The 13,332-nt window shown below is 35.4% G+C and overlaps 1 protein-coding gene across 1 annotated transcript in view; it reads right to left on the reverse strand.

The window, feature by feature from the left end:
• LOC107659075 (cyclin-dependent kinase 14-like) overlaps positions 1-13,332 on the reverse strand; it is a 97,658-nt gene that overhangs the window by 33,680 nt on the left and 50,646 nt on the right. The window contains exon 8 of the mRNA XM_016447889.1: positions 6,176-6,269. Within this exon, the coding sequence (XP_016303375.1) occupies positions 6,176-6,269 (94 nt within the window). The remainder of the gene's footprint in view (positions 1-6,175; positions 6,270-13,332) is intronic.

The raw sequence follows: 13,332 nt of genomic DNA on the forward strand, positions 1-13,332 counted from the left end.
GTTTGTCTGGAGGTGTGTGTGTGTGTGTGTGTGTGTGTGTGTGTGTGTGTGTGTGTGTGTGCGTCTGTGTCTGTGTCTGTGTACATACTAATTTATATATTTATATGAACATCTATAATGGCCCCAGCAGGTCTCTGGTGTTCTGTGAGACTGTAGTGGACGTGCTGTCGTGAAGCTCTCAGAAACAGAAGGAGGTGCAGATGTGGTTCAGCCGCCCGGAGCGGAGGGGGTTAATGTACGGAGCCCGTGAGTGATGGCACATGTATTATGGATGGAGGGTGGAGGGGAAGGACAGGACGCTTTGAAGTGCGAGCGGAGCGGGTGGAGAGAGATCAGGGCTGCGGGAGCGAGTGGCAAACGAGTGTTTTGCAGATCACCGGGGAGCTGAGAGAAGACGAACCACAGCACATACTGACAGCAAATCCCCCGCAAAACCAGCACGAACCTGAGCCAATCAACATCTCAAGCCTGCTGATGAACTTCAACACTCTATCCTTCAGTGCAGTTCAACAGCCTATGCACATAACAATACCTATAACAGTGTAGTGTTTTCCTTCACGTGCTCTGCTCGTCAGCACAATGGTTACCACAAAAACTCCAACATTACAGAAACTTCTTCAAATGTCAAACATAGCATTAAACACTAACAGGTCTTTCCTTTCACTAAAAAACACATAAAATAACACTTAATTTCAACATACATTCTCCTTATCCAGTCCTATGCAAAGCATGCTGGGAACTAAAAATCCACAACCCAATTTCCAAAGTTACCAAGACAATTTCATTGAGTTACTACAACTTCATTTTTAAAGAAATTAAATTAATGCAGAAATTTGAGTTTACAATAAACACAATATTAAGCTACTGTAATGATCAACATGATTATGTCAAATAACGTTTGCAACTTAAAAGGTTTAACTAAATTAGAATTTTTAACTTGCAACCATGCATTTATTTAAGTTGTGGTATAATAATTTTTTAGAGTGCTATAGCAGCATCCACATCAATGGACAATAACTATAAAGATAACTACAACAATAACTATAGCATCCATGCCAAGCACGTGCTGCAAGTTAAATAAGAGTAAGTTTTGTCATCCGTCACTTTAAATCCAATTGGTGTGAATTCTGATCGGCTGTCAAAGTTATTATTGCCCATCAGCTGGAGAAAAAAATGCTTTGGAAGGGACTCCAACAATCTCTGTGTTATTATCTTTATATTTATGGTGTAAACTTTGCTTCATTAAAGCGATTATTAAAACGTTATGGTTTTTGGGGTAAGGCCTGTTCAAACCAATGACTATAATGACAACGATAAAGTTACAGTGATTGGTTTGAACAGGCTTTACCCCAAAAAACTGAATACCAGAACATTTCTGTCTGCCCAAAAGTAATAACCACCAATCATTTCATAGATTGAACTCAACCAAACCAATACAGTTGAGTGACTGAAACAAAAGTCTGAATATCTTTCTGAATATCAAACTTTGTCAAATCCAGTGACCATGAGAACCCCAGGCACACCGAACCTGTATCTGGTTTACCGTGAGCTTCTTCGGATAAAAGTGGCAGGACTCGCTGTCAATCACTCCTGAAATGTCAACGGCAGTGTCTGTGAAGTTGTCCTTTCACTAGCGGTCACTGCATGCCCTCAAGCGGCTAAAACAATGGCCACCCACATGCAGTAATTAATTCCCCCGCCAGAGCAGAGCGGCTTCACTTTCATGAAGATCAAATCTTAGGAGTGTCTGGATGCAAAGTCATGAGAGGTCAAGCCATGCTAACTCAACTCAACTCAATTCAACTCAACTCAACTCTGTAGGGCTGAAAACACATGCTCCAACCTTAAAACGCTTCAAATGCTCATTAAGAAATGACTTATGGAGGACACCAGTGAATAAAATTTCTAACTGAGACCCATGAGAACAAAATGAGCTGAAAGGAGTTAAATAAAACACAATTTTCTCAACTTTACTCACTGGTGTCACTGTTGGAAAGTAAGTGGACGTGAAATACACGTGAGATGTCATATGAAAAGAAAAAGTGCCTCCTTAGCAATATTTACTAGCTGATTATCATGCCAATGCAATAACGCCAGTCTATTATGTTCTCAAACACTGCCCAAAATCTAATCTCATATCTTTGGAAATGGAGAGACTAATTACTAATCTGAATTGAAACAAACCTCAAATGACCTATGAAATGATCTGAGAGTTGTTAGTTAATAAATTAAAGGTTCTCCCCTGTGCCTGTCATCCTTAATACACTTGAATTATTTAATTAGGATTAGATGAGCACTAATTAAAAATAATCCAAAAACTTTTGTTTTTATACAAGGATGGAAGTTAAAATTGGTGCATTGAAAAAAATTTGGTGTGGAAACAGTTTTCACTCAGAAATTGATTGAATCAAACATGAAATTTTGAAAGACTGAAATAATATTGTCTTGTAAAACATACTCCAGTATTCTTTGTTTTATTTACAACTTTTAGTTGTTTTAGGTTAAAATTAAAAAAAATTTTACAGTGTGGGGAAACAAATAAAACGTTTAAAAATCAGACACTGCAAAACACATATTTATCATTTACAAAGCCCCGCACGAGATAAAAAGAATATATATCGCATATATATTCGTTTGCACAACTTATTTAGTTCCCTTGTTTTAATTAAATCATGACCACGATTTAAGAATTTATTTCCTCATTTTTGTAAATCGTGGTCATGTTGTACTAATTTGTTCTCTTGTTTTAATTAAATCAAAATGAAATTTGAAATGTAAATCAAAATTAGATTTAAAAACAAACAAACACTGATTTATTCAAATTCGTGCCAATGATTTAATTAAAACAAGGGAACAAATTAATAAAACGAGGGAACTAATTCTTAATTTTTGGCCACTATAATTTTTTTTTTTTTCACATGTCACGTATGTGGCTCCGAAATCAAAAACCATTACAAACTCTAATCAATGTCTATTTTAATCACAACTGATAATAACAACAGCTGAAAATCTCAAGTCTCAAACTGCTGGGATTTTACATACAAGTACCGTAGCTGTGTGTGTGTGTGTGTGTGTGTGTGTGCGCGTGTGCGTGTGTATGAGTGTGTGTGTGTGTGTGTGTGTGTGTGCGAATGTGCGTGCGTGTGTGTGCATGTTCCATGCATCTGTAATGAGAGCAGACAGTTCAATCCTGATGTCAAAGTGCTCACAGTATAAAGTCAGTGCGTGTGAGAGCCGTTCACACATGACGGTGGTGTGTGTTAGACCTGTCTATATTAATACGGAGCAGAGGAACACGGGTAATCTCCTGCTGGCTGACAGCTAGTTAAACACGCCGGTCCAGCCTGCTTTCTTTAATACATCACACACACTTACAGAACAACTACCTGCAGCCAGCTCTCACACACATACGAAAAACAAAGAATTAAATATAAAACCAGCACGAATAAGATACAAACCTAGAATAAAATAATCCATAATAACGTTTCCTCTGGTGAAAAAGTGCATCTGCTGTTGTCTCTCGCATCAAAATCCAGCCACATATTTGTTTAGAGCTGTTTAAACGCTGCTTGATCTGTGCAGATTTCTCTCCTGATTCACACCAGAACACTTTTTCACTGGAGGAAGAGTTATTATGGATTATGGACTCGTGTTTGAGTTAAAAACATCTTAATGCTGGGTTTGTTTCAGCTTTGGTCTTCTCCAGATGTTAACTGATGGACTGGAGTGCTGTGGATTACTTGTGGCTTATTGTGAGGTTTTTATCAGCTCTCATTCTGACGGCACCCATTCACTGCTGAGCATCCATTGCTGAGCAAGTGATGCAACGCTACATTTCTCCAAATCTGATCACCTAATCTCGGATGACCTGAGGGTGCATACATTTTCAGAAAATGTAAATTTTTGTGTGAACTATTCCTTTAAACTCATATCAACATAACTAAAATTGCCCTATGAGATTCACCACAAAGAACAACACAAAGAACAAGATGTTTTGCATAAGAAAAGACTAATTTCACATTTGTCTCCTCCAAAATTTCAGAAAATCTCCAAATATTTATTTCATAGCACTAAACTCTAAGACAAACCATCTGAGACAAAGCTCATATATGAAACAACTGACAAACACATATTCTAGTTCTTCATCCTTAAACCCATATCAACATAATCAAAAGTCTCCTGAGTGATTCCAACCACAATAAAGAGCAAAACAAACAGATTTCTCTCAGATTTGGCCTCTCTCATGTGTGGCAGCTGTGCATGATGGGATTCAAAATGCATCAAAGCGTAAAGTGGATAAAGGAGAAATGAAATGCACAAACACAAGCGTGAGACTCTAAACAGCAGCATCTCTCTCTCTGGAAGCAGAATGTCAATGAGAAGGTCAAAAGCTCTGGCCTCTCTTTTACTCGCTGCATAAAGCAGTCTGGCCTTTGGAAAGCAGTAATGAAGGATAATCGCTGAAAGACGGGTTAGATATGATGCTGGCCAGACTGACAGCCGCAGGTCGCACAGGAAGAAAGAATGGGAAAAGAAGTCAGGAATGAAAATATCAGTGTCAGAGAACAGCTACGAGCTGCCAGACGCCCTGCGCTCCTCCAGATTCATCAAGAGCCCACCTGACAAAGAGCAAACACAACAAAGACGTCCTTCATTCAAGGACACAGAACTCAACTTCTGCTCTAGTTTGGGCTCAGATTCACAGAGGAACTCTCAAATGAGTTGTTTAGCATGCAAAAAAGTCAGAAAAATAAAAGAAAATAACCTCAACTCATAAATGACACCTACATTTTTGTAATCATAATGCAAAATAACCAACCCACTGTCACGCTGAAGCAACAAATTAAAGCATTGTTACACTGTGCATCTCTTGTTTTAATTCAAGGATTTTTTTGCACAACGTTGGCCAACTAAACAACACAATAATAAAGTGGTTTTCTCCAGAAAGTGTCTTCCTGATGATTAAATTACGCTAATATACTTAACTAAAACTGAAACTAAAATTAAAACCATTAAAAAAAATCGTTACTTGAAATAAAACTAAACAAATAAAATGAAAAAAATATATATATATATTAAAAACCCTTTTTATTTAGTTGCCAAGGCAACGTTTCTTATTTTAATTTAGTTTAACTTGATGGATTAAAATAAATACATCTAAAACTGAAAATAAAAATTCATTCAAAATTAATTTAAAATTTTTTAAAAACTACTGAAAATGATAAATGACAAAATGAAAATGCAACAAATAAAAATAAAAACTAATCCAAAATAAAAACTCTAAACAAAAAAGAAAAATACCATTATTATATTATTATTTAATTTTTTTCCCCTAAAAATCTAATTATCTATTCAAACCTGTATTTTAATTCTTCATAACCAAGCCAAGTAAAATATACAAATTGTCATGTCCTCATCGTGAACAGTGAAATCCACGTTAAAAAGAACAATGTATTAACACAGAGTTTAAATACAGCATTTTGTCATTATGTAACTAGATTCTATTTCAAAACATTTCAAAACATCCACACTGCTACATTTAAATTAAAAAAATGGAACCTGCAGCAGATTCAAAAATGGAACTGACACCAAACCATCACACACATTCCCAAACATTCTCTTTTTGTGTTCCATTTAAAAAACAACAGCACACAGGTTAGGAAATGACATGAGGGTGAGTTAAATAATGACAGAATTAATTCTCAGGTTAACTAGTCCTCAAACAGGTAAACCCGCAGTGCGTCAAAGAGACTCTGATGTTCTTTGTTTTCACTCACATCAGCAGACGGCTGCTGAATTTCTCTGCGGGTCGATCGATACAGCCGGTTTCCCTGCTTCTGTCATTCCCTCTGACACTCACGGCCCCACGGGAGTCCGTTTCACCCATGAACCCCGGGCCGCCCCGCTCTATTCATCTCCGTAATTGTCTGTATGAATTATGTACTTGGCTCGGAGGGTGAATATGAATCCATTACTCTCTACTTCAATTATCAGAGCGGACATTATGGAAAATGACAGGAGAAATGATTACAGGATTCGTGAGATGTAATATGCATGACCTCCCAGAGTTGTGTACATTCATCTATCACTCCATATCTTTGCATTCATGGACAATTTTTCTTCATGCAGCACCCGAGGCACTAAATGGAGAGGAAAGCAGAGAGGAGACACTTACCAGAAATATCCTCTCCAGCTGATCCTGAATGTCCTTCATGCCCGGGAATGCCGCCACTCCCTGGATCATTTCCACGAAGATGCATCCGACACCCCTGAAACACAAACAAACAGCACTGACTCTGTACCCTCAGAAAGGTGATTTGTGCATGAATATCAGAATCAAAACAGCTTGTAACGCTCAGATGATTTATGCACTTTACGAACAGCCTGGAAAAGCAGGAACGAGCTTGATTGTTTTGTAACTGTAACTGCATGCAAGCGTCAGTGTGATTAAACATTCAGAACAAGCCTTCACATCAGGGATTCCCAAATCCTTTTGTCAGCCGAACCCATTTGAGCTAAAATATTTGACAGGGTTATTATAGCTAACTGGACCTAAAAGTTACTTGAAATAAAATATGTTGACTGAAATCAAATCTAAAATATGTAAACTTATTTTGTTTCAGCTAGTTTCCAGAGCAACATTTCTAATTTTAATTCACTTTCATACCTGCAAACTCTCAAGAGGTGGAAAAGATGACATGTTTGCGAATGTAATCCTTGTAGGGGGTCTGAAGAAAATTTCTGTGCATGCCAATGAAGCATTATGGCGCACTCTGACAAAATAATTAAGGGAAAAGATGACATTTGCTTCAAGTAAAAAAGCAAAACACACTGACACCACTTAAACTTTTTGGAACACCAGCCACAACTTCTTGCTGAAAATATTTATTTCTTCTGTCTTTCGGCATGCACAAGTCTTTCAAGTGCCCGTTTTCGCATTTTTTATAAATTGTAAGCATTTCGTTATAACTAATTACAAAGTAATTATATCACAATCTAATGACTTGTTTGCACTAAAAATATTTACTCAAATTATACATATAATATATCTTACAACTTTAATAATATATATTCTATACTAAGTTTATAATGGCTACTATTGTTCAGTAAATGACATTTTATATCATAATGTTTGTGTACTTGGTATTGAGAAACGGTCTGTATGTTAATAATGGGGATTTATCAACGACTTCAGAGAGAGTGCATTAAAAACGCTACAGCAGTGACATGATTTTGTGTGCAAGTCGGATAATTTTGCATTAATATTTCAGTTTTGTGCAATATGATTTTAAATGTGTTTAAAGTTTGATTCATGCATTTATTTTTTAAATGCATTATTTTGATTCACGCTTATTATTTTTCGATCTGTGACCATTGTTTGCTATTCTGAAAACTTTGCTTTCATTTTTAAACTTTGTGCAATATATTTTTACTTGCGTTTTTAAATTTTGGTTTCATGCTTATTATTTTTTATCTGTGACTGCAATAGTATGGGCGGAAAATTGATCCCATAATTGACAAACATCTGATCTTGTGAGATGATTTACACAGAGTGAAGTGAAAGTGAACAGCGAGCGCTCATTCAAAAGCAGTTTCAATACCCCACATACTGATAGCGCGAAAATTATATCGAATATTAGAAAGTTTGTGGGAGCGGGCGGTAACGGTCAGAAATTCAGAGAACAGTCCCACACAGGGCTTTGATCCCAATCCCAGTGCAGCCCTCTATCATGTGGATCAGTTTGCGCACGTATGACCTGATCTGAACCCATGTGAGAGCAAAGAAAGAAGTCAATATTTGACTATATTAAGATCACACCGCCCTGCATCATATTTGCTGAATGAAATCCAATACATCTCTTACTAATTTTGAGCTGCTGATTCCAGAAATAGTGTCTATTTTGCTCAAGCACATCACAATTTCTCACAAAATATGATGAGTTTGTAGCATTTTTGCTTTTTACAACCATTTGTGTGGTGAAGAAGTCTTATATTTTTCCTTAATCAGCAGAAAAACACACGATTCCTGTCTGAATCTGAGCCAGATTACAACTATCTGATCAATTCTCAGCTCATTTTCACATGCATGACTTTATTTTATTTCTAAATATTTCATGGTTAGAATTATGATCCATTGACAGAAGAAAATGCAAACATAAGTCAACTGTTTTCAGCTTTTACCGCATCCAAACAGCCACAGAAAATCACAGATTTTGTGAAATACGATTATTTATTTATAAACTTGTTAATGAAAAAATCTTTGACATTAAATATTTGAACATATTTTCTCACTCTCTTGTAGATTGTAAGTTAAATTATATATTTTGAATACTTCTGTTTGTCAGAAACGTTTGTCATATGACTGCTTTTATTTTAATATGTGCATTAAATCTGATACATTTATATATAATTGTTTTGTGAGAACACTACATGATGGAAAGTTTTTATTGATATTTTTGAACTCATCATTATTAAATTAGGTCATATTAGGCAAAAGAGGAGGGCTGTTATTAATTATCATATTGGAAAATTATCAGTTTTCCAATATTTGAGAGAATTTTGAATAAAAATTTAGTAAAATACAATAAAGCCACAAACTTAGAGTGCATCTCGCATGCTACTACAGTATATCAATAATTTATATAGTATCACATGATAAAGCAGCATTATATCAGCCATCAGTCATCCTGCTCACTGAGAGACAATTAAAGTTATATAATGGGAAAAATATAGAAAAATAACTATATTATTTTATCCTAGATCGGTGAAGAATAAAACAATACGCTGAGCTTTAAATAGCATGTATATGCATGAATCTGCAGATTTAACTGTTATTTGTATCATAGTCTATTATAATTTGTATTAATATTTTATATAATGTTATATATATATATATATATGTATATATTAGTAATTTTGCTGTTTTTGCCATTTGTAGTACAGTAGTTTTTGTTTTTTATATACTGTATGTCTATAGTTTTTTATGCATCTTTATTTCAGTTCATGTTTATTTCAAGCAATTTTTTATGCTTGAATTACCCTATAATTACCCTATAATGGACCCTTTTCACAAGACTGTGATGACGCATTTAACGGTCAACGCTAATGCTGTGTTTCTAATGCAGCGTCACTGGGAGGCTCTCTCTTTGACTGCCGTTATCAGTCTCTCTCAATTTTTTTCCTTTTATTGAAAGTCAAGAAAAAACTATCGTGGAGTTTTTCTTTTGCTATTTGAGCAAATGGGAATGCAAAAAATATATATTTGTAGTACTCTCCCATTCACTGCTCTTCAAGTTAACCCAACTATGACGACTTCCGCTGCCGAGAAACCCGGAAATGTGAAAAAGGTCCATAATGTGTCTCAGCGCCTGTCGGCCTCTGTTCGTCAGCATGCGATCGTTTCTAGTCCAGTGCGCACGGCTGTGTCCTTCTGACAGCAAATGGGCGAGAGCCACACAAACACACGCCAGCAATGAAAACTCAACCAGCCTTTCCAGAATCAGTCCATCCGTCTCCATAACAGAGCATTTCAAATGTGGATGTGATGTGAGTTTGCGACTGGATCTGACTGGCAGGCGGCTGATAAGATGTCAGCTTACAGTCGGGCAGAGAGACGAGCGCGTGCTAAACCCCATCCTGACTGATGCGTTAGCGTTACTGGGAAAACCTCCCGCACATGCAGCCGTATGGGCCTCGTCACGCCTCATTTCTCAAGACAGCGGCTCCTCCCGCCTCTTTAGACCCCGGATACCGGCCAGTTACTCCAGATCTTTATTTACAGCAAGACATTACTGGCAAAACCACTGTTTTTTTAATGCACTGGATTTGTGCTCTTCCATAACATGTCTCATTTCAGTCTAGTGGAAAGAAAACATCCAAAATACACATTTAAGAGTTTATTTTATTGCACTTTATCTATTTGTGTCCGTGGATTTCAATTACAATGCATATATTTAAATTTGTATTTATTTATTAAACATTATTTGAATGTTTTTTTTTTTGGCTGAAAATGTAGGGTTTTTTTCTGGCTTTTTTTTCTTTTTTTCTGATTTATGAAGTTATATTTTGCTTCCATAACTTGTCTTCTTTCAGTCTAGTGTAAAGAAAACATCCAAAATACGCATTTAAGTGTTTATGTTATTGCACTTTATCTATTTGTGTCTGTAGATTTCAATTACAATGCATATATTTAAATTTGTATTTATTTATTAAACATTATTTGAATGTTTTTTTTTTTGCTGAAAATGTAGGGTTTTTTTCTGGCTTTTTTTCTGATTTATGAAGTTATATTTTGCTTCCATAACTTGTCTTCTTTCAGTCTAGTGTAAAGAAAACATCCAAAATACACATTTAAGTGTTTATGTTATTGCACTTTATCTATTTGTCTACTTTAAAGGCTGATTTCTCAAAATGAGTTTCTTTCTCCATTTCAGCAGTACTTACATAGACCAGAATTTAAAGTTTTAATTCTAAAGGTTTTTACTGAGGGGTTTTATTCCTAAAAATATGATGTTTTTGATTTTATTTTTCCTGAAAATGTTTCTTTTTTTCTGATTTATGAAGTTATATTTTGCTTCCATAACTAGTAGAAAGAAAACATCCAAAAATAAATACTTGTATTAATTGTGTATTACTTTATCTATTTGCATCTGTAGATTTCAATCTCAATCCATATCGTTAAAGAGTTTTTCTCTTACAAACCCCGAACTTTACAGTCTTATTCCTCTCTATATTCTGAAGGTTTGTTCATATTTCATTCACACTGATTTATATAACATTTACTCCTAAAAACATGGTGAAAATGTTTGTTTTCTGTCTGTTGAGAGTATTTTCTGATTTATAGAGTGATAAAAAAGGCTTTATCCAATGTTCAGATTTATCTTCTGGAAATGTATGCAAATTAGTGCATATTTAATTAGTTATTGCCTTATTTGCATATTTAAACCTAACATTTCAGAACAGGACTGATTAACTGGGGAAGTATGGTCATATCTATTAGTTAAAAGTGTCTTGCTGGTAACACTTTACAATAAGCATGTTAATGCATTAACTTACACTAACAAAAAATGAACAATACATTTGTTGCAATATTTATTCATCTTTGTTAATGTTAAATACAACTGTTCATTGTTTCATGTTCATTAACAAATACAACTTTTAATTTTAATAATACATTACTTAATGTTGAAATTAGCTTTAAGATTAATAACTTGTTAACTATTGTTAACAAATGGAAGCTAAATGTAAAGTGTAACCGTCTTGCCATTTGCATGCAAAATACTCAATGACAGTCTGGCGGTTCAATATCACAGTTATATCAAATATATGATATGAATATGAATTAAATCAATCATATTTACATTTAATCTGTTTGTTATGGCGAGTGGTTGTTAGCGCATTACTATGCACTGCAGGACACTGAGGTTTAATTTAATGTTTGATTCTGGCCTTATTTGAATATGATTTATGACTTTAATTCCTTATGCAAATGTTGACATATGACAGATTTTATCCATATGCATAACCATTGTAAGGTTCATTACATTAGTCTAGCATTATCATGCTCTCGGTCGCACTAGACTGAAATTGCAAATCCACATAATTTCACCCTTATTCAGGATTCTTCCCCTCTTCAAAATATAATTTATATTTCAGGATATAATTTAAACTCAATAACCAAGAGGCTATCAGTTTCACTTTCAATCTGACGTGTCCAGACTGAGATTACGTGACATTTTTGTGACATTTGAGTGGCATTCTGCTCATCCACTCGAGAGCACGAGTGTGAAGGTCTGCTGGACCGGATACACACACACACACACACACTGTCTGGCTGTGCTTCTAATGACTGTTGATTTGTGCAGCATCTGTGAAACTGCCACTCAAGAGAGGAAAACACTGCAACGCTCCACTGCGTTAAGCATCGATTCACACTGAGAAAATGAGAGAGATGCTCGTGATAGAAAAACTAAACAGATGAAAGACCCAAAGAGAAGAAGAAGAAGAAGAGAGACCCTGTCAAAAAGATCCCCGTCCTCAAAAGGGCACAAGGTGTGGAAAGAGCTGGCCGAATATTGTGATGTTTATTCTTTTAAAAAGAAAAATTGTCAGGGATGTTAGAAAAATAAACCTTAAAGGGTTAGTTCACCAAAAAATGAAAATTAGCCCATAAATTACTCACCCTCAAGGCATCCTAGGTGTATATGACTTTCGTCTTTCAGACAAATCCAGTCGGAGTTATGTTAAAAATTGTCTTTGATCTTTCAAGCTGTTTCATGCCAGTCAGCGGGTGTTGCAGTGCTTCAGTCCAAAAGAAGTTAAATAAAGCGCATCCATCCATAAAAATAAAAAGTGTCTCAGGGCTCCGGAGGGTGAACAAAGGCCTCCTGTAGCGAATCGATGTGTTTTTGTAAGAAAAATATCCATATTCAAAACGTAATAATCACTTTAATGTAGCTTGTGCTCACTGTTGTACACTGGAAGCAGCTCCGGGCGGATGACGTATGAGGTCAGCGCTGCGCATGCGCCGGTGAGTCTCGTGAAAACCAACGTTTGTTAACAGGAGCAAAGGAAGCAAAGTTTCCTTACTTTAGCAAAGGAAAGCCAGTCTCCTCTTGGCTTATATCGAAATCCTCCGACATTCTTCTTTACAAATCCTCGTTTTGTACTTCTAATTCGTGACCGTTGTTTTGTTTTGATCTCTCCGCTGTGTTTCTGCGTTCGTCACTTCTGAGCCGCACATGCGCAGCGCTGACCTCATACGTCATCCGCCCGGATCTGCTTCCAGTGTACAACAGTGAAAGTCATATACACCTAGGATTCCTTGAGGGTGAGTAATTTATGGGCTTATTTTTATTTTTGGGTGAACTAACCCTTTAAAGTTTTTTGATTTCTCTGAAAATAATCTTGTCATTTTTTTTTCTCGGGTTTAATTTAAAGGATGTTTATAAATAAATAAATAAATATAAAACATTCTCATCTTACTGTTATAGTGCATCAACCTCATTAAATAGTTTCCAAAATGTTTTCAATTTCTCTGAAAACATCTTGTGTTATTTTGTTTCTCTGTTTCTCGGGTTTTGCTTGAAGGATGTTTAGATATTTTAATAAAAATAAAATAGAAATCTTTTGTAATAATATACACTACCATTCAAAAAAGGGGTCAGCAGATATTTTTTCTTTTCTTTTCTTTTTTTTTGAAAGAAATCAATACTTTTATTCAGCAAGGATGTGTTAAATAAATAAAAAGTGATAATAAAGACTTATATTACAAAAGATTTCTATTTTGAATAAATGCTGTTCTTTTTAACTTTTTATTCATCAAAGAATCTT

This window comes from Sinocyclocheilus anshuiensis, unplaced genomic scaffold (genome assembly GCF_001515605.1).
Source record: "Sinocyclocheilus anshuiensis isolate Anshui unplaced genomic scaffold, SAMN03320099.WGS_v1.1 scaffold411, whole genome shotgun sequence".
NCBI lineage: Eukaryota > Metazoa > Chordata > Actinopteri > Cypriniformes > Cyprinidae > Sinocyclocheilus > Sinocyclocheilus anshuiensis.